Source organism: Capsicum annuum, chromosome 3 (assembly GCF_002878395.1).
Source record: "Capsicum annuum cultivar UCD-10X-F1 chromosome 3, UCD10Xv1.1, whole genome shotgun sequence".
Taxonomy (NCBI): Eukaryota; Viridiplantae; Streptophyta; class Magnoliopsida; order Solanales; family Solanaceae; genus Capsicum; species Capsicum annuum.
In genome coordinates, this window is record NC_061113.1 from 214,814,183 (window position 1) to 214,840,737 (window position 26,555).

The 26,555-nt window shown below is 34.0% G+C and overlaps 1 protein-coding gene across 2 annotated transcripts; it reads right to left on the minus strand.

The window, feature by feature from the left end:
• Positions 1 to 1,942: 1,942 nt before the first annotated feature.
• Positions 1,943 to 19,316, minus strand: LOC107863271 (signal peptide peptidase-like 1). Of its 2 annotated transcripts, none has more exons than XM_016709122.2 (4): positions 19,180 to 19,316; positions 16,536 to 17,569; positions 13,915 to 14,136; positions 1,943 to 2,272 (listed from the first exon to the last, which is right to left on the minus strand). In XM_016709122.2, exons 2-4 carry the CDS (start codon positions 17,331 to 17,333, stop codon positions 2,156 to 2,158), a joined length of 1,137 nt encoding a protein of 378 aa, XP_016564608.2. In that variant the 5' UTR covers positions 17,334 to 17,569; positions 19,180 to 19,316; the 3' UTR covers positions 1,943 to 2,155. The 2 variants fall into 2 exon arrangements, with proteins under 2 accessions (XP_016564608.2, XP_016564609.2); XM_016709123.2 differs by lacking the exon at positions 19,180 to 19,316 and adding an exon at positions 18,752 to 19,173.
• Between the last annotated feature and the right edge of the window lie 7,239 nt (positions 19,317 to 26,555).

Genomic DNA, 26,555 nt, shown 5'->3' on the forward strand with positions numbered 1-26,555 from the left:
CACGCGATGAGGAGGGGCATGGATGCCCCGGTTCGTAGGTGTGAGAGGCTAGCTTTGGATGGTTTTAGGCGGGGTAAGGGTAGGCCGAAGAAGTACTGGGGAGAGGCGATTAGGCGGGACATGGAGCAGTTACAGCTCACTGAGGACATGGCCGTAGATAGGAAGATCTGGAGGACACGAATTAGGGCAGAAGGCTAGGGTCAGTTTGGGTCGCTAGTGTAGGGAATTACTTGGTGGGGGTATTATTCTTGTTATGATACCTTGTTTCATGCTTTATTACGAATCTGTTTACTTTTCTCTGTTTTCTATTACTTGTGGGTGTCGTATTTATGTTATGCCATCTTGTTCCATACTTTACTATGAATTTGTTTAGTATTCCGTGTCTCGAACCGGGGTTCTATCGGAAACATCCTTTCTACTTCTTTAGAGGTAGAGGTATGGACTGTGTACATCTTACCCTCCCCAGACCTCACTATGTGGGAATACACTGGGTTTGTTGTTTGTTTGTTTTGTTTATAATATTATATTATATATAATAAAATATATATATTATTTATTTATTTATAAAATTTTGGTTTTTCGGTTTAAACCGATTTTTTTATTAAAACAGAAAATCGAACCGAAAAACCGAAAATCTAAAATTACAAACCGAATCCGATCCGAAAAAATGAAAAATCGAAAAACCGAAACCAAAATTAAATTTTGATTTGGTTTTACAATTTTTTCGATTTAAACCAAAATATGCCCACCCCTACCCGGAAGGGGAAACGATCCCAAGACCATTGGCACAAGAAGGCCCACTTGAACCAACAAGTTGCACCTTAACTTTGGAAATAGTGGGTTCATTTTTATTACATATACGGTTTTTCAGAGAATTAATACACGGAAAAAAAATAAAAATTAACCAAGCGGTTCAGTTGAACCCGCTTGAACCAACGTAGATCCGCCCCTGGTGTAAACAATGGACAAATAACAGAAGTAGCGATGTAAACATTGAACAGAAAAAAAAATCATAAGACCAAGCACACATGTCGATGAAGAAGAGTGTGATTGGCCACACTTCTATATAGTTGTAAATATTTCGCATACAACAATATGATTCAACTTTACCTACTACTAACGATGCATTGTATACTCTGAAAATAAGTTTAATACATAATCAGTCCATTAAACTTATCAAGACATTTCATTTGCATATTCAAACTAGATTCAGTTTCAGTTGAATATCATAACTTCTGTAAAAGACTCAAATATGACATTGAATTATAAACTATTAAAAATGACTCATATATGTCATCCATTATAAGTTCCATCCATCTATGCCACTGCCTTTAAAAGTTTAACTCATCTATGCCACTGCCGTTACAGAATGGTTCATTTGCGCCAATATTTTTCAACGGTGATTTTGCAAAATCATTTTTGCCATGTGACCTCTTATTGGAGTTCCACATCACCAAATTCAAATCAATCATTTTCATTGGTTGATTTTCTTGTTCAAAATCACTTTCAGCTTGCTTCTTGATGGAAATGCAAACCATCTTTCCTGTTTTGTTTTACATGATGAACGTGGGATATGGATGACTTTGTAAGCTATGTTTTGGTGTAACACCATAACAAACAGTGGGAAACTCATATGAACCAAACAGGAAGAGAAGAAAATGGTCTACAGTCCCTGCTTCTAGGAGGGGAGCCTTCATGTACCTAATAAAATTACTGTCATGTGACTAGGAGGTCACGGGTTCGAGTCGTGAAACAACCTCTTGCAGAAATGCAAGGTAAGACTGCATACAATAGAAGTTTGTGGTCCAACCTTCCCTGAACCCCACACATAGCGAGAGCTTAATGCACCGGGCTGCCCTTTTCTACAGTCTCCACCTCTACTTCTAAAATAGCGCACTACCAGTTTTCACTCGGAGGGAGAAGGGGAGGAATAAAGACCATGTAACTCCACTACTAGAAATATTAGCATTTGTCACTGAAATACAAGTCTGAGGCTTGTTGCTGTCTCAATCATGGAGGCCTTGTATTACACAAGACTTGAATGGTCCAAAAAATTGTACAAATATCCAACAGATGGGGTTGTAATTATACCAAGTAAATTTACAGGTTTCGATGCGCCCTCCTAGCTGAAGCTTCATGTGGGGAATGCAAGGGCTCAGACTTCTGCAAAATGAGTTTTCTCATTTATGTTTGGTGGTGATCCTTCCCACAGCTCTGCTAGTTCCTTTCTCCTCCATGATATGACAATTATCGGCCCCAAAGTTGATGGTACCTATTTTACTCAAAAGATAAAAAGTAAATGAACTGCCTGTTATGAGAACAGAACTCAAACCACCATCAGAGGAGAACCTCAAAAAGTATTTACCAAAGACAGCATTAGACTAGAAAAAATTATTACAAGTTCTAGTGGCATTTATTTTATTTATTTATTTATTTATTTATTTTTCATTTTTGGAGTTTGTACAGAAAAAACTAGCTTCCGGCTAGTAAATTTAATACATCACAATGAAATGAGTTAACAAACTTTTTAAAATAGGGTCTGAATTGATGTTGGACATTCACAGCAGATTAATCTGCTCATGCAGGCATGAAATATCACTCAGCTCTTACCGTGGCTCATGCACATCCTAAATAACTAACACTGACTGGATTTTAAGCACCAACCCAGTATCTTTAGGATATCATATGTGAAATGCAAACTCTTCCTTTAGAAGGCACAACAGCAAATCTTCGGCGGCATGTAAGTCCAACATACACACTGGTTGGGAAACCACCTCGATGCTTTTGGATTCAATAAGGAAACAAAAATTAAAATTTGTGAAGATACGAATACATTGATCTAAATGCACATTTAGGTAGACCTCTAAATGAACCGTCTTAAAACTTACTAGCATGAGATGTTTAAACCAAGCTAAGCAATTCAACATTAGCAGTGAAAAATCTATGTGAGAATACACCTCACTTGACCACAGTTAAGTGATAAATGTGTCTTTAAGACACACAAGCACGAGGTAAAGGTAAGTTTTTACAACACTATGGGATTGAAGATCAAAAAGAAGTTACAATAAACCTCTAAAATTATACAGAGGGAAGTCATCACTAAAACACCTATACGCAGTACAGAAATGTACAGAGACTTGGATTAAGAAAATAAATAGAAACCTAGGAATCTAGGATTCATACAAGAGAAGGTCCATATTTGTTTGGAATAGGGCTTGGTTGTTACATTTACATAAGTCTTGTGTATGCTAGTGGTCTTTTTACTTTGGTTAGAGATTTGTAAGTGTATAGAATAAGTTTGAGTTTTGAAGAATATTCAGTTTTAGAGAAACCTAATATGTCTTTAAAGAAACGATATGACCAAATTTGTGGAACGGATATCAAGAGTTCACATAACCAACCCAAACTAGTTAGATATAGTTAATGCATGTATACCTTGATCCAATGGATACTATAACTGACCAACACATCATTACCGAGTAGGGTTGGCCCTAAAATACCGAAAACCAAATTATCGAACCGAACCGGGAAATTTGATAGTCGATATTCGGTAATTCAAGATTTGGTAGGGTATTTGAGATTAAAATTTCAAAATTATGTATTCGGGTTGGGGTTTGATACAAGATATTAGTACTGTTTGGTATTCAGTATTTATCGAATACTGAATTATTTATTAAATAAAGGTCCACCCCGTGTATCTTTATATATCTAATTGACCCATTGTCATCCCAAAGGTCAAACGGTCAACCCTTCATTCTTCACTTCTGCTTTTGCAATAGCATTAGCCAAAATCTCCAACTTATTTACTTGAATACATTTGCAGTTGCCTTCATAGTGAGTAGGTTGATTTTTAGAAATTTAGTTAGAATGAAATAGGAATATGGTATTACTAAATACCGTACTGAATTGAAGTTTAATTTACCAATTACAGAATTACTGAACCAAAGTTTTAAAGTATGATGTTTGATATCTACTTTCAATTATCGATTACCGAATCCGAATTTGAAAAGTATCGAACTAAATACCGAACGCCAACCCCTATTACCGAGTATTTGAAGGACGGACATATGGGTAGATATACTGATGGTTTTTACCGAGGCAAAATGTCTGCTAGAAATGTAAACAAATAGTAATGTATGATTTAGCTTTACCTAACTCCTAATTTTATAAATAAAAATAAGTGATCATACATTTAAGAGTAAACCTAATCATACCAAATAGACTTCAAACTTACCTAAAAGTCACCGTGGTCTTACCGTGGGACTTTGGTAAAAACAACCAACATAGATATCACGTTAAAGGAAATGACAACTGGCATTAATAAAGGACTGTGTCTGAAGACCTAGGACCTCAACCACAAGAATTTAGGTGGTATTAAAGCTAAACAAAATTGATATAGGTAATTACCAACATAAGAAGGTGAAGCATTTGAAGAGTATAAAAAAAAGGCTATGAATACAATTGGTAAAACCGAAGGTTAAGGCTTAGACAACTTGTACTAGTAGAGACCCAGGAATGAGAGATGGAAATATAGAAACTAGCACCGAGAGAAGAGAGTTAAATAACTGAACTGAGTCTATGAAACACGACGCCTAACAACTTTTAATGGGAGAGTAACATAAAAAAGAATTGACGATGCTACTCAATAAATCGTTCATTACAATGTAAAAAAAGGGCAGTCCGGTGCACTAAGGCTCCCGCTATGCACAAGGTCCGGGGAAGGGCTTGACCACAAGGGTCTATTGTACGCAACCCTTGCATTTCTACAAGAGGTTGTTTCCAAGGGTTGAACCCATGACCTTCTGGTCACACGGCAAAAACTTTACCAGCTACTCCAAGGTTTCCCTTCAAGTTTTATAGATTTTAATATAAAAGTGGTAGATGAAAACCTCACATAATCTAAGGAGCTAGGATTAATGGAGTAAAAGATGTCGTTAGAATATGAGAGTAAGAAAACTAATTGTCCATGTGATGTGATATCCCTAAAGAGAGATGGAAGTAATTGGAAAAAATGGAACTAATATGAAAAACAAACTATTTGAAGTTATATAAGTAGTGAAAAGATGCTAAATAAGTAGACAAATATGCCCTAGTTCCAATATGTAAGAAAAAAGAAAATATTTGAAGTTGTGCAAAACCCTATGAACTTAAACATAAGAATCATAAGATTGAAACTATGGAAAAAGTTGAGAGACTCAACTTAGGTACATTAGTTTGTAATAGAGAAGCCACTTGGTTTTATGCCTAGTATATCAACAACAAAAAGTATATTTTTGCCAGGAAGATATATGAAAGTTTACCAGAAAAAAAAAAACAAAAATCTCCACATAACATTTTTTGAACGAGAGATGTGTCGTGGAAAGTTCTACAGATAGTGCTCAAGCAAAATAGAATACTTATTATATATAAAAATCCATAAAGGGACACGTGCAACAGAGCAACCACATGTGTGTGAAAAATGCAGTAAATATAAAAGAGTTTTCAATAAATGTGGGTTTATAATAAAGATCTGCCTTGAGCTAATAAGCATTTGCTCTTGTATGGATGAACCAACCAATAATATAAAGAATGATGTTCCATGATGTACACTATTTGCTAGTGATATTGTGTCAAGTAATTAAACTATCAAGGGAGTCAACTTGAAGGTGGAAAAGAGAGAGACACTCAAGAGGCCAAGGGTTTGAGGATAAGTAGTAGTACAAGAAAATATATACACTACTAGACTTGGCTCCATGAGAAGTGTGAGAAATATAAGAGAAGAATATTTGATTGAATTGTTGTGTAACTACACTATTACACTGAGAGATTATTTATATACACTACATTCTAATTCTTTTTCAAGTAGGATTTTGTATATTATTTCTTCTTCTACTGATATTCTAACACTCCCCCCCTCAAGCTTGTACGTACAAGTCATGTATACCAAGTTTGTCATGGATGCAGTTAATACGAGGATCAGTGAGGGACTCTGTGAAGATATTTGTAAGAAAACTGGTAAGGACTGCTCGAGATGTTTTGGTGATCACAGTTGAAAAGTTACAAACTGAAGAAGTGGTCGGAAAAGTAGTAGACGTAGTTGAAAAGTTGATTTGTCGCTGGAAAATTGCCAAAAACTAGTATAGAATATATGAGTCATCTCGAAAGCAAGATATGAGTATATCTTGAACAAGAAAGTCATCGAAAAACTGTTTGAAACATGCTCACTCACTAGATTAATTAGATTGGACGGCTGAAAACTTATATGGGTAAGGTCGGAATAATAACACAATCCTAACGAAAAAGGGAAATAATATGGGTAGGGTCAACACGATGGCACGACCCTACTTAAAAAGAGAAATTACTGATCTTTTCAAACCAACTCAAGGAGACTGTTTTAGACCATAAAATTATATAGGTAGAGGGTCGGAATGATGGCATGACCCTACTGAAAAAGAGAAATTATATGGGTAGGGTCGGACTGATGCCACGACCTTACTGAAGAAGAGAAATTATATAGGTAGAATTGGAATGATGACACAACTCTACGCAAATCAGATCGTAAGAGTCACCGGAAAGACGTACGGTGCTACGCAACTCAACTATGAAAAGCAGTCTGAGAAGATACACGGTGCTACAAAAATCATATATGAAAAAGTAGTCACCAAAGAGATGCACGATGCTACGCAAATTAGATATGAGAAAGTAAACACTGGAAAGATGCACGGAGCTATGCAAATTACATATGAGAAGCCACCAGAAAGAAGCACGGTGGCCTAACTTTTGCTAAAATGATCATTGGCTAGACGGGTGACATATATGGGTAATAGCCACCCGCCGGTAGCGGAAGCTCTTTGATTCTCTACCAAGATTGAAGAGGCTCTGATATCGTGTCATAAATATAAGAGAAGAATATTATTGAGTTATTGTGTAACTACGCTATTATACTGAGACCCTATTTATATACACTACAAGTGTGTTTGGTATGATGGAAAATGTTTTCCTATTTTTCCATGTTTGGTTGTAATAAAATGTTGGGAAAATATTTTCCACAACAACTCATTTTCCTCAATTTGAGGGAAAATGACTTCCCTCATGAGACAAGGGAAGTCATTTTCCAGAAAATGACAAATGTGACTTATGACCCCACCTCCACCCCTCTTCTCCACCCCCACACCGTTCATATTCACATGACTTACAAAATTCACATTTCTCAAAAATTTACATTACTCGAAAATATTTTTCACTGTGATTTGCTTCGATTTTTCACTGCTTGAAATAAAAAATAGTGAAGCCCGAATTTTTCCCATTTCCAATGTTCGTTGAATATATTTTTATTTTCATATGCATAGAGGAAGACGGACCTATGTTACTTTTGCTAATTGCATATTTCATTTTGTCATCGATGTAACTTGTTTCACGAGGTTGAATAAACTTGTCGTTCCATTATATTTCTATTGATTGTAGTATCTTGAGATTGTCTTGACAAAATGTTGAAAAGTGTCTCATATATTTGCTAATTAATAGTTGCTTAAATTTAGTGATTGTAATATTTTAGTATTCGATATTGATATTATTTGTTATGCTTAAATTAGTTCTTACAAATTGTTGAGTTGCTACAGACACTGATATACTAGTTAACAGTTAGTAGTATTTTCTAAAAAATACTTTTTCACTCACCAATCAAACACGAGAAAATATTTTTCTAAAAAATATTCTCTACTCACCAACCAAAGGTCATAAAATATTTTTCGGAAAATATTTTTCACTCACCAACCAAACATGAGAAAATAAGTAGAAAACCAATTTATTTTCCAGGAAAACATTTTCCAAGAAAACATTTTCCATGGAAAATATTTTCCATCATACCAAACACACCCTACATTTCAATCCTTTTCCAAATAGGACATTACATTACACTTCCTTTCCAAAGGGATTTTGTATACTAGTATACTCATATTCTAACAAAAATAAAAATGATATGAGACCAGATTTAAGTGTAGTGTCTTAAACTTCATAACTCTAATATCTAAGCTCAGACTTGTAGGAGACTTGCATGACAATGAAGATGCAATACATAGAATTAAAAATGATGATATAATTACACAATGTTAGAAATGGCCACATTTGACAAAGGGTGTAGGTAGCATATGTATAGGATAAAATAAGAGAAAGGCCTATAACCCCCCCCCCCCCCCCCCCCCCCCCACAAAAAAAAAAAAAGGAGAAAGGCCTCTAGATAATTTGGTATGTCATCCCACATAGACCTCCCAATGCACCACTCAGTAGATGCGACAATATGGTGACTGAAGTGGTTAAAAGAAAAGAATGGGTAGAGCTAATACAGATGGAGATAATTTGTCTTGATATACCTACCCTATGCCGGAAAAAAATGTGGACATATAAGAACATAATAAGATTGAAAGAAAATGTCCCTCTAGGCAATACCAACTAGTTCGGATAAAGCATTTATACTCTTATCAGCTCGGCAAGTGTCGGGAGTCTTCTTAATTTTGATCAGTTATATATAGGGTCGTTTTCAACAAGTATGAAACTTAGAAAACCTCTATCTGTTACTCGATTTCAAGAATCTCAAGGATTAGGAATGAAAATTCGAGGATACAATCAAGAGAATTTAGAGAATTTTAGAAGAAGAAACAGAGAAAATAGAATTTTAGGAAGAAGTTGTAATTTCATATATGAATGAAAAAAAATGATTACAAGTACTATTTATAGACCATGTACAGATTGCTTCTATCTACTGGACATTTTTATTGATAGCTGTTCTAACTAACAGTTAACTAACTTCCTTCCTGAAAAGTATGCACTGTAGCTGTAACAACTAACTTTTAAAACTAACTCCAATTCCAATTTCTACTCCACCCAATAGAAAGATCCTTGTTCCCAAGGATCAAATGAAATAGTGCAAATTTCCAAGTAGCCATATTAGTAGGTAGATCACACCATTTAACCAACACTTGAGCCACAACCTTGTTCCCTTTCCTGACCATGCTTCTTTGTAAAATAGCTTCAGGCGTAGAGTTTAGATTGGCTAAGTCTATAGTATGAGGATAAGAGATAGTGGACGGGACTGCAAAATATCTCTTAAGCAAAGAAACATGCACAGTAGGATGAATCTTGACAAATCTAGGCAGTAGAAGTGTGTAAGCCACAGGGCCAACCTTCTTTATGATCTGAAATGGTCCATAATACTTGGTAGCCAACTTATGAGATGAATGGTTACAGATAGTAGCTTGTTTATAAGGTTGAATCTTAAGATAAACCCAATCTCCCACAAGGAAACTCCTGTCAGTCCTATGTGCATCAGCCTGCTGTTTCATCCTATGTTGTGCCCGGATCAAATGGTGCTTAAGAAGTTGTAGTTTAAGCTCCCTGTTGATCAAGGTGGTGTCAACCTCAGCAAAAGCTGATTCACCTGGTAAATATGGGAGGTGCAGAGGAGGTGGTCTACCATATAGAACCTCATAAGGTGTAGTTTGAATGGATGAGTGAAAGCAAGTGTTATACCAGTACTTAGCCATAGGCAAACAAGCAACCCCAGAAGAGGGGTCATCACTGCAATAGCACCGCAAATAAATTTCCAAACATCTGTTCAATACCTCAGGATGATATGCATTAGAGGTGTGTAACATGACCCCTTGAAGGTTGAAGAGCTCTTGCCAGAAAGAGCTGAGAAAAACTGCATCTTTATCACTTGTTATGGCATCTGGTAGACAGTGTAGTCTTACAATAGTATCAAAAAACACCTTAGCAACAGATTGAGCAGTATAAGGATGCTTGAGTGGCATGAAATGACCATATTTACTTAATCTGTCCACCACCATGAGTATTACTTCAAAACCCTAAGATTTGGACAGACCATCAATGAAATCCATGCTAATATGAGACCACACCACCTCCGGAATTGGTAAAGGTTGTAACAAACCAGGATAAGTAGCCAAATCAGATTTGTTTTTCTGACAAACATCACATTTCTGAATGAAGTCCTTCACATCTGCTCTTAATATTTTCCAATAAAACAGTGTCAACAGTCTTTTGAGAGTAGCAGCAACCCCGGAATGGCCCCCCAATGGTCCAACATGCCAAAGGGACATAATTTCATGTCTCAAATGCAGTACTTTGCCGATCACCAACTTCCCTTTTCTTTCTCAATTGACCATAAGTCCAAGTAAATTGTCTGTGCGATGCAGGATTAGCTTGTAGATCTGTAATCAACTGAGTAAGCTTAGGGTTTGAATGCCAACTATGCTCAATAGTTTGGAACATGTCAGTATTAGTGGGAGAAATAATCAAAGCAAGCAGCTCAGCTCCAGTCACCCTAGAAAGTGCATCAACAACCTTATTGTATATTCAATAGAGTAGTCAAAAGGCATCAACTTGGTTAACCATAACAATTGAGAGTTGGTGTGTAACTTTTTCTCCATGAGAAATTATAGAGCCTTTTGATCTATCCTTGTAACAAACTTCTACGCCAACAAATACTGAGACCATTTAGTAACAGCCTGAACAATGGCCAATAATTCTCTATCATAAACGGATAGACTGCATGTTTTGGCGATAAAGCCTTACTAATGAAGGCTATAGGATGTCCCTCTTGCATTAATATAGCTCCAATCCCATATCCACTAGCATCGATCTCCACCACAAATATTTTACTTGCATCAAGCAAAGCTAAAATAGGGGATTGAGTTAATGCTTCCTTCAACTGTACAAATGACTCATCTGCAGTATCATTCCATTTGAACTTATCCTTCTTAGTGAGGTCAGTAAGAGGCTTGGCAATGATACCAAAACCTTGTATCAACCTCAAATAATAACCAGTTAGCCCCAAGAATCCCTCAGTTGTTTCAAGGTAAAAGAAGTAGGTCATTCCTTCACAACTTTAATCTTCTGAGGATCAGTAAACACACCTTCTGCTGTGATAAAATGACCAAGATATTCAATTCTAGTAACACCAAAGAAGCACTTGCTCTTTTTAGCAAATAGTTGATGCTCCACAATCTTCAAAAGTACAGACCTTAAGTGCACAATATGTTCCTCCATAGTTTTGCTGTAAATCGGTATATCATAAAAAAAACTAACACATACTTCCTTAAAAACAAATGAAATACAAAGTTTATCAGTCCTTGAAATATAGCAGGAGCATTTGATAATCCAAAACGCAGCATTAGATATTCAAAGTGTCCGGACTGAATTCTGAAAGCAATTTTAGGTATATTATTTGTGGCCATTCTTAGTTGATGGTACCCAAATCTTACGTCAATTTTAGAAAAGATCTGGGAACCTCCTACTTCATCCAAAAGATCCTCCATAATAGGAATAGGAAATTTGTTTTTAACAGTGAACTTGTTCAAGTCCTTGTAGTCAACACATAATCTCCAAGACCCATTTTTTTTGCCTACTAAAACTACAGGTGATGCAAAGGGACTGCAGCTAGGCTGAATAATGCCTTGATCCATCATTTGTTGTACCATTTCCTCAATAATGTCCTTCACAGAATGATATCTATAGGGTCTTTTATTGATACGTTCGAACCCAGGTTGCAACACAATTCTATGGTCATATATCCCTCTAGGAGGTGGTCGACCTATAGGCTCTTCAAACAATACTGAAAATTCAGACAATACCTCAAGCAATGCAGGATCCTCTTCTCAACTCTTGTTAGCATGTGAGGGATGCCATATAGCCTCCTCACTTCCTTGGGGCACCACCTGAATCATACATAGTTGGGACTGGTTTACTGAATGTTTTGCTAATTTCCTTGCACTCAAAGTCAACTCCTGATTATTAGCGCCTTTGAGTACATGTTTCCTCCCTTTATACCAGAACTCTATGGTCAATTTCCTAAAGTTCAACTTGATATCTCCTAGTGTGAATAGCCACTGAACTCCTAGCGCCACTCCACAAGAACCAAGAGGAAGCACTAAAAAATCAACACAAAACTCAGCTCCTTGAAGTAACCAGGTAATAGTTGTCATTTTATTCACCTGCATACAACCATTAGCAGTAGCCACCACTTCAGGTTTGATAGGCTTCACTTCACAACCCAATTTGCTAACCAAGTTAGTGTCAACGAAATTATGGGAACTACCAGTAACAATAAGGATATGCAACTCCATTTTGGAATGATAACCGATCACCTTCAAAGTCCTAAATCCCAATGAGCCATTCAAGGCAGGCATTTTCATATGCTCTACAGGTTGTCCCAACTCTAACTGATCACCTTGCTCTTCTTGAACTTCACCATTTTGTTCAATCTGTGACTCATCTAAATCTTCTGATTCATCCACCTCCAACAAATACAATTGTTTTGAATTCTTGCATTTATCACTAGACATGTATTTGTCATTGCAGAAATGGCACAATCCCCTTGCCCTCTTATCATTCATCTCCTCAATACTTAAGAGTTCTCCTGTCCACCCCTTTAGAGAATCCAGAAGTAGTGCTACTAGGAGTAGGTAAAATGCCATTATCATTAGAGTAATTTTGATCTGCAAACTTCCTTGCATTGACTTGAAACAAATTAGTGGAATGTTGCCTCATAGCAAGCAAATATGCCTCTTGCATTCTTGTAAACCTGAAAAGAAAGGAAGGTTTTGTGATCTTGACAGCAATGTTGAGTTCAGTTTTTAAGCCTCTAATATAGCAGTTGATAGCATTCTCCTATGATAAGTTCACCCTAGCTAAACTTCTTTCAAAAGTTGCTTAATATTCTCTCACACTTCCGGTCTGTTTTGATCTTCTTAATTTCCTCCATGGGATCATCAAAGTCAATCCCAAACCTCTCCACCAAAGCTCATACATATTCCTTCCAGCTGATAGCCTGCACATGTTGTCTGTATCTCATGAAAGAAACATGCTACAGAATAGCTTCCCCTTCCAACTGCATGGATGTTATGGTTACCTTGTCCTCAGGTGCAATATTCTCCATAGAGAAGAATTGCTCAATCATGAATAACCAAGGTCAAAGGTCATCCCCAGAAAATCTCAAATTCCATTCTCGCCATCTATTGAAATGAGAGTGTTGAAAATTTGAAGAAGTATGAAATTGAGAAGTATTACCAAAATTAGGGCTCCTTTTCCTCTCTGTTATTTTCCATGCTTCTTTCTCTTTATCTCTTTCCCATGCTACCTTCTGGGTCATAATGCTTTTCATGTACCAATGGAACAATGTTCCTTCTCCGTTCCCCTACTAGTTGCTGCTTCAATTCCATAACAACATGATTTAATCTCTCCAATGATGAGACTTTGCCGGCAAAATGTCCCATCTCAGTCACCAGATTCTGCAACATTTCACACAATTCTCCAACCCCTGCAGTAGCAGTTTCAGTTGTCGAATCACCAGCTACTCTTCCCCCTTTCACCATTGTTGCCGAGGATAACCTGGCTCTGATACCAATGTTACTCGATTTCAAGAATCCAAGGATTCGAGGATTGAAAGATTGTCCAGGAATGGAGATTCAAGGATACAATCAAGAGAATTTTAGAAGAGAAGAAACAGAGAAAATAGAATTTTAGGAAGAAGAAGTTGTAACTTCATATATGAATGTAAAAAATGATTACAAGTACTATTTATAGACCATGTACTGATTGCTTCTATCTACTGAACATTTTCCTTGATAGCTGTTCTAACTAACAGTCAACTAACAGCCTCAATTAACTTCCTGAAAAGTAGGTACTGTAGCTGTAGTAACTAACTTTTAAAACTAACTCCAATTCCAATTTCTGATAACACTATCGTTAAAAAACTATTTCATATCTCGAAACTGTGTACCTTTATGTCTCAGTCCAACACTAACACACCTGTAGGGACCGTGGTTTTGTGTTGCTTAGCAAACTCTTGAAAACCCACAAAATAAAGAAGACTTGCAGCAGTGATTGGGAGGGGGTGTTGAGCTTCAAGCAAAAATAACATACCAAGTATAGAAGTGCTGGTTGTGGCGAGTGAGTCAAAATACCAGATGCTAAGGCAGTAACCAGCCCAATTGAATATCCTGCTAGGCCATACCATATGTACTTAAACCCCTTTGGAGATGATATATCCTCCTTTCGAAGTGGTAGATCCGAGAAGTTTTCAGAGCCCCTGCTCTTCCTATGGTCAAAACAGAGAACCAATGCTAAAAGCATAGAAGGAATAGCCTGAAAACACATCAAGAAAATGAAAGCTTAGTCCACGTCAAATTGTTAAACGGATTTTTGGCAGTATCATATCGTGAAGGACGAATCCCAAACAAGAGAATCTGTGAACATCTTTATTGTATTAATAATGGAAACAGACATCACATGTATATGCAGTCAGCCATAGATCCTTAAAACTGAATGTTAGAGACTATCTTTGGAACAACAGCCGACAAAATCACATAAATATCTTTGGAACAACAGCCGACAAAATCACATAAATATCCAGGAATTGGGAAAAAAAGAAGTTTTGTTAGGGGTTTTCCATGTTAAGCATGGTTCACTTTTTGTTGATGTCAGTATAAAGTATCTTCGCACAACACACAATTATTACCAGACAAACCTGTAATATGTGTTTGGTGGTGAAAGTTGCATGACAAAGTAGGATTAGAGAGAAAAGTTAGTGCTGATCTTACTCTAAATTGTATGATAGAATTTTCATTTGGGGGTGATAATACTATATAACTTTCACAATTTAAGATTAGTTACTCAGATTTAATACTTTCATGTGACATACTCACTGCTAGATCAAACTTACAAACTTCTACTTTCATACTCCTTTTATTGCAAGAAAAATGTTATATATATAAGCCTAATTAATCGATCAAACTACATCAACACTGAATGTATATCATAGACTATAGGATAAAGTGAGTATTTGCTTTTTTGATTCATTCTTTCTTCCATATTTTTTTAAAGAACCCTTCCAGGCACATGTGAAATAACATATAACGCATTGCATATATTACCTAATAAAGAACTGAATTTGCATAAACGAAACCAATAAAAGAATTTGAACCCCTCTCCCCCTCCTTCCACCAACCCAAAATAATAAAATGAAAAGCAAAAGAAGTAAGGAAAAGTATAGAAGTTATATTTACTAATAACCAAGGAAACAAGAAAAGATAGCGGAATGAGGAAGAAGGTAAAAATAAGCAACAACACTAAGAAATGAGTCTAAATTTGCCAACTCGGAGCCGTTATCAAAGGCCTGCCAGAAACACAGACCATCAACCACGACCCTCTTGTTTACGCCAGTAAGATTCACTTAACTAACAGAAAAACATATGAAACTCCCAGTGGTCTAAGCAGTTACTACTCGTATGTATCCCACTTGCTCAATAAACTTTTGGGTAAGCACTTACTCCCATAGCTTACCCAAACATGGAAAACGACCACATGTTCATCATACAGGCCAACACATCTAAACTTTCTGTGATTGCAATACATGGTTCGACAACTCAGAATTGTTTTTTTTTTTTGCTTTAACTATAATACTACATTCTTGAGTGAGTGAAAGAAGAGATATTACTGTCAGAATATGAAACTTAGCACCTGAACATGGTTCAACTACACACAGCTATTGATATCTTTTAACAGAGATCTTACAGGAATTCCAAACATCACTATGCAAATCTCTTTTTAACTAGGTTTGTCTAACAGCAGCATTTTTTTTTTGTTTTTTTTTTTTTAGAAAGGAACAGCAATGGTTAGGTCCATGCTTGTAATACATATGAGAAGAGGTAATGCTTGAGCTAGCTGGAAAGGGACAAGAGAAGAAGCACTTATTATAATTAGTAACAGATAGTAGAGAATTGATCGTATTCAAGCAGAAGCTGGTTAGCTTTCTAATTATTGAGATAAGGGATTCTTGGTTTGAGTCGCTAGTGTAGGGAATTACTTGGTGGGGTTTTTTTTCTTGTTAGGAGTCCGTGTTCCATGTTTTATTATAAATCTGTGTGCTTTCCTCTGTTTTATATTACTTATGGGTGTCGTATTTATGTTATGTAATCTTGTGCTGTGCTTTACTATGTGTTTGTGTGGTATCTCGTGTCTTGAGCCGGGGGTCTATCGGAAACAGCCTTTCTACTTCTTCAGAGGTAGAGGTATGGACTGCGTACATCTTACCCCCCCCAGACCCCACTAGGTGGGAATACACTGGGTTTGTTGTTGTTGTTGTTGTTGTTGATTAGGTTCAAAACTCCTTTGTCCAAAAAAACTACTTATCAGACACACAAACAAAAAAGTGCATACCTTATTGTGGAAGTTATTCAAGAAAAGATGGGAACATCAGCAGATTATGGCAAAGTCAGTTGCTGAGACTAAAGAAAAACTAAAGTCACCTGTTGGCTCTTTCTTTTCGTTCCCTTTTTCTTTTCACTTCTTTTTCGTTAGAGGTGGTCCCCCGAACAACCAAGAATAAAGGAAAACTTCATCACATTGAGAAAACTGAAATGTCTAATGTTGTGTCTCACCCTCTATATATTTTTATGCAGACAAAATTAAGATGCAAACAAGAGTATAAAGGGAGAGATTTTTTTGACCCTTTAACTTATTTCACAAGTAGGAAATGTATTTACCGTGTCACCAAGACCCAACATTATGAAGTCATCAGCAGCATATCCAGGCACTACACCACCCAGTAAATTTCTGGGGAGAATAATCTTGACAGGCAAGTTGACTTTTTTGGTTATCAACTGCAATCCAGGAAGGCTCAAACTATTCGCCACTGTGTGTACAGGATTGGATGCTAGCCGGGTTATTAAAGACACCATGACATTTGCGCCAAAGAATCTCTCGGAATAGAAAACCCAAAATATGTCATATACAAAAACGCATACAAAGAGCATTGCACAAATCTTAATGTTAGGAAGGCGAATATGGCTCACAAAAGCAATACAAAGACAGATGCCCAACAAATTATTCAGTATCCAATGCCCAGAGACAAGACACATTATTACCATGACAATGCATAGCAACATCAGAAGGCCTTGGATCCTAGTAAATGGATTCGAACAACATTGAGATATAAAAGGGTCAGCTAAGCCGAAACGAGACCTGATTTGGGCAATATAAGGGAATAGGCAAAAGTAAAGAGATGATGTTGAGGCAATTGCAATAAACACAGTGAGGAACTGTGAGACAGAAGAGAAAAAATAGAACAACATAAGCAAGCTGCAAGAGCTCACTACCGGGAGCATAAGAGCTTGAGACCTGTCTAAGGTGACTGATGCTTCAGACAAATCAAGATTTCTCTCCATTTCTTTGACATAGTTTAGTGCCCGGAACGCAGATTCATATGACACGGCTATGGCAGTCAGAATAAGAGCAATGTGTGATGGTCCAAGCAAATGCACTAACTTCCATAAAGACTCCATTCTTAACAAAGTTATACACTTCCCCTGGTACAGCCTATAAAAACTCCCTTTCAGAAGTAACAAGGCTAAAAATCAAATACTTTTCCTTATTTCACAAACACCCAGATATTTTTTTTTGAAAGATGCTTAACCGTTTTCACCACCTCATGCACCTCCAGTTTCCTCTACTTCCTTCTCTTCCACTATACAGAAGTTTCACCTTTACCTTGATTAGTCTCCGTCGTAATTCAAATAACCTGAAAGGGCAAAGAACTAAATTGATGAATTTTTCCGGGTAACGTGATTTATGATTACTTTGATTACTGTCTTTTTGTCTTGAGCTGGGGGTCTATCGGAAACAGCCTCTCTACCTCTTCGGGGGTAGTGGTATGGACTGCGTACATTTTACCCTCCCCAGACCCCACTATGTGGGAATAAACTGGGTTTGTTGTTGTTGTTGATGTACTTTAATGGAATTCGTAGATGGGAAGTGTTAATCTAGGAGCTAAAGCTCGAAGAAGATGGTTACTAAACAAGGGCTAACCGAGAATTTAGTAGAAATTGAAAATAGAAGAATGAGATAAAGGGGAGAGAACCAGTGTATCATTATGAATGAGCTCAACTGTATCATACATCTCCTATTTACAATACTTCAACTAAACGAATGACTGCAGCTAACAAGTAGTAACAGAAATGCTAACTGCCTAACTAACCGAAATGAACAGTACCAACTAATTCTAGGAACAGCAAACAGTAATAACTACTTTTCAAATCTAACTAACTGCTGCTTCCTTCTTGATCTCTTGCTGATCCACCTACTCGATAATTCTTCTCATTTAGAACATTGCATCAGTAACCTTGATCAATCAACAACATCAATATACCCAGAGTAATCCCACAAAGTGGGGTTCTGGGGAGTAGGGAGGGTAAAATGTACGTAGACCTTACCCCTACCTCAGACATAGAGAAACTGTTTTCAATACACCCTCGGCTGAAGAATAAACAGTTCAGTAGAAGTACAAGACACAACAACTAGTTTACCGTGAACAACCTCCTTCGATTCTATTTTTTTAAAATTAAAATGTATATTTATACACCTTCATAAACAAGATAAAATAAACTTTATGTGATAACAAGAAATCTATGCCAACCGATAAGTATACTTTAGGTTACATCAATAAATCCATATTCTACACATTGCAAAAAATACTCAACAAAAACAATCTCAATGATGATAATTATGAAAATGCAATTAATTACATCACAAGAAAAAAAATTATATATTTGTCCTAGCCTTGGTGTACAAAGTTACATGTTAGTGTGAGGTGACAGGTACAAGTATCTCGTGAATTTAGTCCATCTACGCGAAAAGTGGCCCTTTGTAAATTGTTTTTTCTTTAACCAGTGAATTTTATGATATGTTTGTAATGTGGACTTACCTTGGACTTGAAGAATTTGACCCAAAAGGGAGGGAAAGTGTTTGTAGTATCAAGAGGGAAGAGAAGACATTTGTGAATTGTGAAGGATTCAGCGTATGTATCAGTGTGACTTACTATTATATAGTGATTAGAGAGGAAATGAGCGGGAATATCTTTTGGTGCCCGAATTGGTAATCGGTGGGCTCATATACTTGTCATATATTGTAGAATGGCCCTAGAGAATGCAATATCAGTTATATTGCCCAAAGTTTTTATTTGCTCTTCTAAATTTGCCTCAAATATCTATTGCTAAATTTGCTATGCGCGCTACAGGTAATGAGAAAATTTATGCTCCCTCCGTCTCATTTTATAAGAACAATTTAGCAGCAATTTAATTTTTAAAATGTCTATTTTAATAGCATAAAATGATAGTGACATAGTAAGTGGACCTGGAAAGGGTTTGAAGAAGAGAAGTATCAAATTTGTCATTCCAACCACAATCGATTAGGAAATTGAAGCTGTCAATGGATACAAGGTAAGAGAGTGGGTTCTCATTGTACACTCCTCCACACACTGGCGTCACCTGAACAGACGTTCACATCCCGCTGTCTCTCTCCGCTTAGAACGGCCTAGAAGCCAAGCGAGAGAACTCCAAGGAATGTAAGCTTTGTTCATGAAAACCGAGGTACAAAGCAAGGGTTTCATGTGACGAGGGTCACTTCTCGCTTGGAGGAAAGATGAGAAGGCATTGGAGGGGATGGAACCAAACAGAGTGATCACCAAGACCAAGGCTCGCATTCTGTATAATTCGGTGATAGGGAGGGCATTTGGCGCAACACCAACACCACTGGCGATGCCCACTGGTTCCACACGAGTTGAAGACCTCACTGACCATTTTGGCGGATGCCATGGACAAATTGGTGCATCGCCACTCCCTTTGGCGACGGAGAATGAGTCGTTAAATGGCTGTTTAAGGCCACCTTTTAGACATAAAAAGGGAAAAAATACACAAGTATTACCTACATTATTTAGGGATGACAATGATGCAATGCGGTTGCGGTGCGGGTTTATTCTAAACCCGTAAGTTTTAAAATCATATCGCATTGCATCACCTTTAAACTCGTGTAAATTCATCTCATACTCATATCTGTGCATATCCGCACTGCACCACACCACCCCGTGTTTTTGTTTTTATTTTTATTTTTTTACAAAATTACAACTTCATTAAAAATCATAATATTTTCAAATCTACAACTAGGAAATTATAATTAATTTCTATTATATTACTTTTCACTAAGAAATTCTCAAAAGTATCACGTGTACAAGTAAAAGGCAGCCCGTTGCACTAAAGCTATCGCTATGCGCGGTGTCCGAGGAAAGTCCCCACCACAAGGGTGTATCGTACGCAGTCATACCTTGCATTTCTGTCATGAGGCTGTTTCCAAGGTTTGAACCCGTGACCTCCTGGTCACATGACAGTAACTTTACCAGTTACTCCAATGCCCTCTTTCATCACGTGTACAAGTAATGATCGAATATCATATTTTTATTACAATGAATAGAGATATTAAAAAAATTATAAAATTATTTATTTGTAATCTTATACACGTCGTTTTAAGTATCATAAAAATTTAAGTAAAGAAAACATATAATTTTAGGTATATTTACGAGAATAATACTATTTTTTAGCTTTTTTAATTTAAACTCGCGTATACTCGCAACCCGCACTGCACCATTAAAAGAAAAATTTTAACCCGCCCCGCATAGCTTAAAACCCACACTGCCCCATTACCATCCCTACATACATATATAAATACTAGATGTCGACCGCCCCGTGTTAGCGCAAACTCAATATATATTTTTTTATTTCAATTTATACGACACAGATAGAATTTAATATAATTAATCATATTTTTAATATATTATTTTGACATTTAAGTTGTTAACTATTATAATTTATAATGATTTTTATGTAAGTTTTAAATAATATATGTTACTCTCTTTGTCAAAACTTGTGTGTTATTGATAGTCCATTATATTTTAAAATAATTTAAATTTTAAATTATTGAGATTTATAAAAAAAAAACTTCTTCAATTCCAATTTAAGTGGCATTGATATAATTTCGACAGTCAAACATTTATATTTCATCTTTTAAATTTTTTAAGTTGTTAATTATTGTAATTTATAATATTTTTACGTATTTTTTTAAAAATATATAACAAATTAAATTTTTTAGACATTGTAAACTGTTAGCTATTAAAATTTATAACACTTTTCATGTAATTTGCAATTAACTAGTTTAGGTGCACGCGCGTCGCGCGTGTACCTCACTTTAATGAGTTTATACGTTACACTAAATAGAATATTTGTTTAAGTAATAAAGAATAATACAATAATTAAATTCAACATTTATTGAACATGTAAAGATGGAGAATTTATTTAATTAAACTTAAGATATACAAAAATAAAATAAAATTCAAAGTCAGTCAAAATTTATCTACCACCTGTAAACTACAACAAAATAATACGATGATAGAAATATCAAAATAATACGATTAAACCTAACCCTTGCAAAAGATTTTCCTCAAAGTCGATCGATGTCCATCTACCACCTGTCAACTCCAACAAAATAATATGATAATAACAATATCAAAACAATACAACTAAATCTAACCTTTACACACACAAAAAAAATTCTCAAAGTAGAGACATCAAAACAATACAATTTAAATCTAACCTTTTCTTAAAAAAAAATTTCAAAACTGACCGATATTTATCTACCACTTGTAAATTAGAACAAAATAATACAATAATAAAGATATCAAAATAATACAATTAAACCTAATCTTTACGTAAAAAATTCATAACAAAGCTTTGTTTAAAGGTTATGATCAATAAAATCAAAACGTAATAAAAATAGAAATTTGAAATTCAAAAATCATAAAGTTACCCAATAAAAAAACTACGATCACAAAATTTTATCATCCAAATAATGTATTCGTATAAACCTAAAAACAGACTTTTAAGATTGGGAAAAAGAAAGAAATATAAAGACACCTAGACTAAAGTATTATAACAAAAGAATAATGTCCTAACCTAAAAATATATATATATCTTTTTTTTTTTTGAGTAAATACATAATTACACCACTGATCTTGTCCGAGATTTTCAAAAAGATACCTAAACTTTAACATCGACCTATTACCCCATGATTCTTCTTTATTTCGTTGCAAGCACATCATTTTTCGATGAATCTCAGTCACAACAAAGTGAGTGAAGACACGCGTCAATCAGGTGTTGCCACGTGTCAACTACGTTTAATTTCATTTTTTTTTTAAATAAAATTTTCCTTTTTATTTAATTTAACACCCTACCCACCCCCTCTTCCCCTCAATCCAGCACCTCTCCTCTCTCCCCCTGCATCAACAGCTCCCCTCAACCCCCACCCCAATTCAGCACCCCCACCCCCATCAACATCTCCCCCTAACCCCCCCAACCCCCTCCCACACTCCGTCAGCATGCATTCCCGTTCTTTTTTTTTGTTTTGTTTAAATAACTTCAAAAAATAGTTTTATGATTGAATTGAAAGTTTTATGATTGAATTGAAAGTTTTATGATTGAATTGAGTTTTAAAGATAGTTGAATGATATGATTTAACTGGAAAATAGAGCTTTAATGATATGATTTAAAAAAAAAGCTTTAATGGAGGAGCTTTAATGGTGACATTGTGTTGAAGAGCTTTAATGGTGTTGAAGAAGACATTGTGTTGAAGAAGAAATGGTGAATATTTAAATGATATGATTTAATTGTAAAATAGAGTGTTAATGAATGATTTAAAAAAAAAACTTCAATAGAAGTTTTAATGGTGAATTGAGTTGAAGAAGAAAGAGTGGGTGGGATTGGGGGGGGGGGGGGAGGGAGGGGGGTAGGGAAAATTTTATAAAATAAATAAATATTATTTTAAAAAAAGAATATAAATTATATATCAATTATTTTACACGTGACATCTTTTGATTGGTCAAAAAAGTCAAATTCGAGCCCTTTCACGCGCCTGTGGCGCGTGTATACACGCCGAGGGTCAAAATGGTGTGTTTGCAACAGATTAACTAAGAATCATGGGGTAATAGGTCGAATTCAAAGTTTAGGTATCTTTTGAAAATCTCGGCCAACATCAGTGGGGTAATTATGTATTTAATCTTTTTTTTTTTGGTTGAAGTCCGCCATCTTTTTTAATTGGGATACACGAATTGCATTTATTTTTTGGAAGAACTTTTATCTTCTTCTTCTTTTAGGAGTCTTAAAATTTTTATGTAAAATAGTTTCCCAATTTTTCTAAAATATTTATAACTTTACCTTACATAATTTTTTTTTAAATAGTAAGTTCTTTGAAGTTGAATTTTCTTTAACAATTTATTGCTATAAATTTAGGAATTCAGCTAAAAGTATATATATATATTAAAAATTAAAGAAAAAAGTGAAAAGACGATTTTGTCTATTACGGATTCTTTTAATAAAGGGTAAAATGTTCAAATCACTTTTCTAAGGGTCTTCGCACTTTTAATATATTATATATTATAAATATAAATATATGTTACTCTCCTTATTCAAAATTTTATGGTATTGACAGTCAATTATATATTTAAAATAATTTAAGTTTTTAATTATTGTGATTTATAAGATTTTTTCTTCCATTCCAATTTCAGTGACATTGATATAATTTAGAGAGTCCATCAAATATTTATATCTTTTAAAATTTGTAAGTTGTTGATTATTGTAATTTATAGTATCTTTTATGTATTCATTTGGTTTCAATTTATGTGACATAAATAAAATTTAGATAATCAATTATATTTTTAATATATTTTTCTAGGTATTTAAGTTGTTAGCTATTGTATTTTATAACACTTTTCCGGCATTGTAATTTACTATTTTAAGCCATTATCTATTGTAATTTATAATACTCTCTCCTTATCAAAATTTCTGTGGCGTTGATAGTCAAGTGTATTTTAAAAATAATTTAGGTTTTTAATTATTATGATTTATAATACTTATTCTTCTATTCATATTTAAGTGACACCGATATAGTTTCGAAAGTCAATCAAATCTTACGATTGAAGTAGAGAAACAGACATATCTTAAATGACTCATAATAACTAATTACACATGATATAACAAAATTTCTATAAAAAAATACTTGTGAATATTTTTTAAGTGGGTCTCATATAAGACATCAAGAGTTAATTTATCATTTTATGTCTTTTTTATTTTTTTATTAAATATTTTTAAGTTTTAATACTTAAATGGTCTATAATAATTAATTAGGGTGATTTAGTAAAATAACGGTTTAAGTAGCTAAAGCAAACATGTCATAAATGTGTAATTTTATTTTTCTTACTAAATATTATTAATTTTTTAATAATTAAATGACCTATAATAATTAATTAGGGATGATATACTAAAATCACGAGTAGAAGCAGGTGAAACAGACTTATCATAAATATTTATTTTCTATTTTTATTACATATTATTAATTTTTTAATATGTTAATGACTTATACTAATTAATTAGGGGTGATATAACAAAACAACGGGTTGAAGCAGCTGAGTAGACATGCCATAAATGATTATTTTTTAATTAAATATTACTAATTTTTGAATGTGTAAATGATTTATAATAATTAATTAGGAGTGATATAGTAAAATTACGAATTGAAGCAGCGGAAGCAGAGATGTCATAAATAGTTATTTACTTTTTTTATTATTAAATACTATTAATTTTTTAATATATAAATAATATATAATAATTAATTAGGGGTGATTATAGTAAAATCACGGATGGAAGCAACTGAAACAGGTGAAGAAGCAGGGCGGACAACAGTATTAAGCAGCTGAAACAGAAATGTCATAAATGTCTATTTTTATTTTTCTTACCAAATATTATTGGTTTTCTAATAATTAAATGACTTATAATAATTAATTAGGGATGATATACTAAAACCACGGGTAGAAGCAGCTGAAATAGATATATCATAAATGATTATTTTCTTTTTTTATTACATATTATTAATTTTTTAAAATTTTAACGATTTATAATAATTAATTAGGGGTGATATCACAAAATCACGGGTTGAAGCAGCTGAAGTAGACATGTCATAAATATTTTTTTATTAAATATTATTAATTTTTGAATGTGTAAATGATTTATAATAATTAATTAGGGGTGATATAGATGGCATAAATAAGTTATTTACTTTTTTAAAAAATTAAATAATATTAATTTTTAATATATAAATAATTTATAATAATTAATTAGGGGTGGTATAGTAAAATCACATATTAAAGCAGTTGAAGCAGGTGAAGAAGTAGAGAGGACAACGGAGAGGTGCTTGCTTGATAACACTTATATATAATAGTAACATTTAATCACCTTATGTTTAGGTAATAATATGAATTTAAAAAGAAAAATAATTTTAATTTCTTAAATCATGTTCACTCAATTAATTAAAGATTATTGAGGATTGTGTTTCTAAAAATAAGAAACCTTTTTTTGATGAGCTTCAAAACTCAAAAGAGGTTTGAATCATTGAAAAATTACACATAATAAGCAACACACGCAAACCAAAGGTATTTCAAACCAATGACCCTCAAACCTAATCCTAATACAAGTACCTAACTCTTACGTAGATCGAAAGGGTATCAAACACCCAATCAACCTCCATTTTAAAGCAAATGTTCAACAAGTTTCTCTATTTTTCTCTCTTTCTTTTTTTTTCTTCAAATTTTTCCTCCGTATTTTTTCATTTTTTAAATTTTTTTTACTGTTTTTTTTTTCTCTTTGCAATTTCTTTTGTATTTTTTTCCTTTTTAGTTTTCTCCTTCATTTTTTTTACATTTTCTTTTTTTCTTTGCACTTTTTTTGTATTTTCTTTTTTTATTTATTGTCTCATTTTTTTCTTTTTTCTTTTTAATATATTTTTCATTTTTTTTGTTGTTGTATTTTATATTTATATATTTGTTATATTTTATATTTATTTGTATTCAAACTATAGTAAATTAATTTGTTTGTATTTGAATAGTTTACTTGTGAATATGCATAATTTATCATCTGTATTTGTGTACAAACAAGTATGTGTATTAATTGTATTTGCTTGAGTCTAAAATATACAAATATGCAATGTATCATTTGATACAAACGTAGCGCTAGTATTTATATGTCAAAATTATCATTTGTATAAACATGTATCATTATATTTGTATTGTTCAATTTATATCAATAAAATACAATTCACATCAATGAATATAATACACAAGTGTTAATAGAAAGAAAAATAATAATTTTTTTTACTTGTTTAAAAATACAAATGATGGAATAAACTACAAATTCAAATATGAAATTAAATTAAATTACAAATACGAATAAATATACCATCAACTTAAGAATATAAATACAAATAATTTTTTTTTAAAATACAAGTGTACCGATGAAAATAAAATAAAAATAAAAATACAAACAAAATAAAATCATAAGATAAAAATACAATATGTAGTCAACAATAAAATAGAAATATAAAATAATTTTTTAAATAAAAGTTTGAATTATATAAATATAAATGATAGTGCAAACACTAAAATACAAATACAAATGCGAACTATAAAATTTTCAGGAGGCACCAGATTAACATCCTCACAATATGCTATTATGTAGATTTTCGCCAAATAATATGGAGATGAGTACTCATAAATTTAATTTCTAAATTGTGTACCTTATTAGGCTCAAAGTACTGCCATAACATGTGGATAAGGTATTTTTTCCAAGTCAAAAACT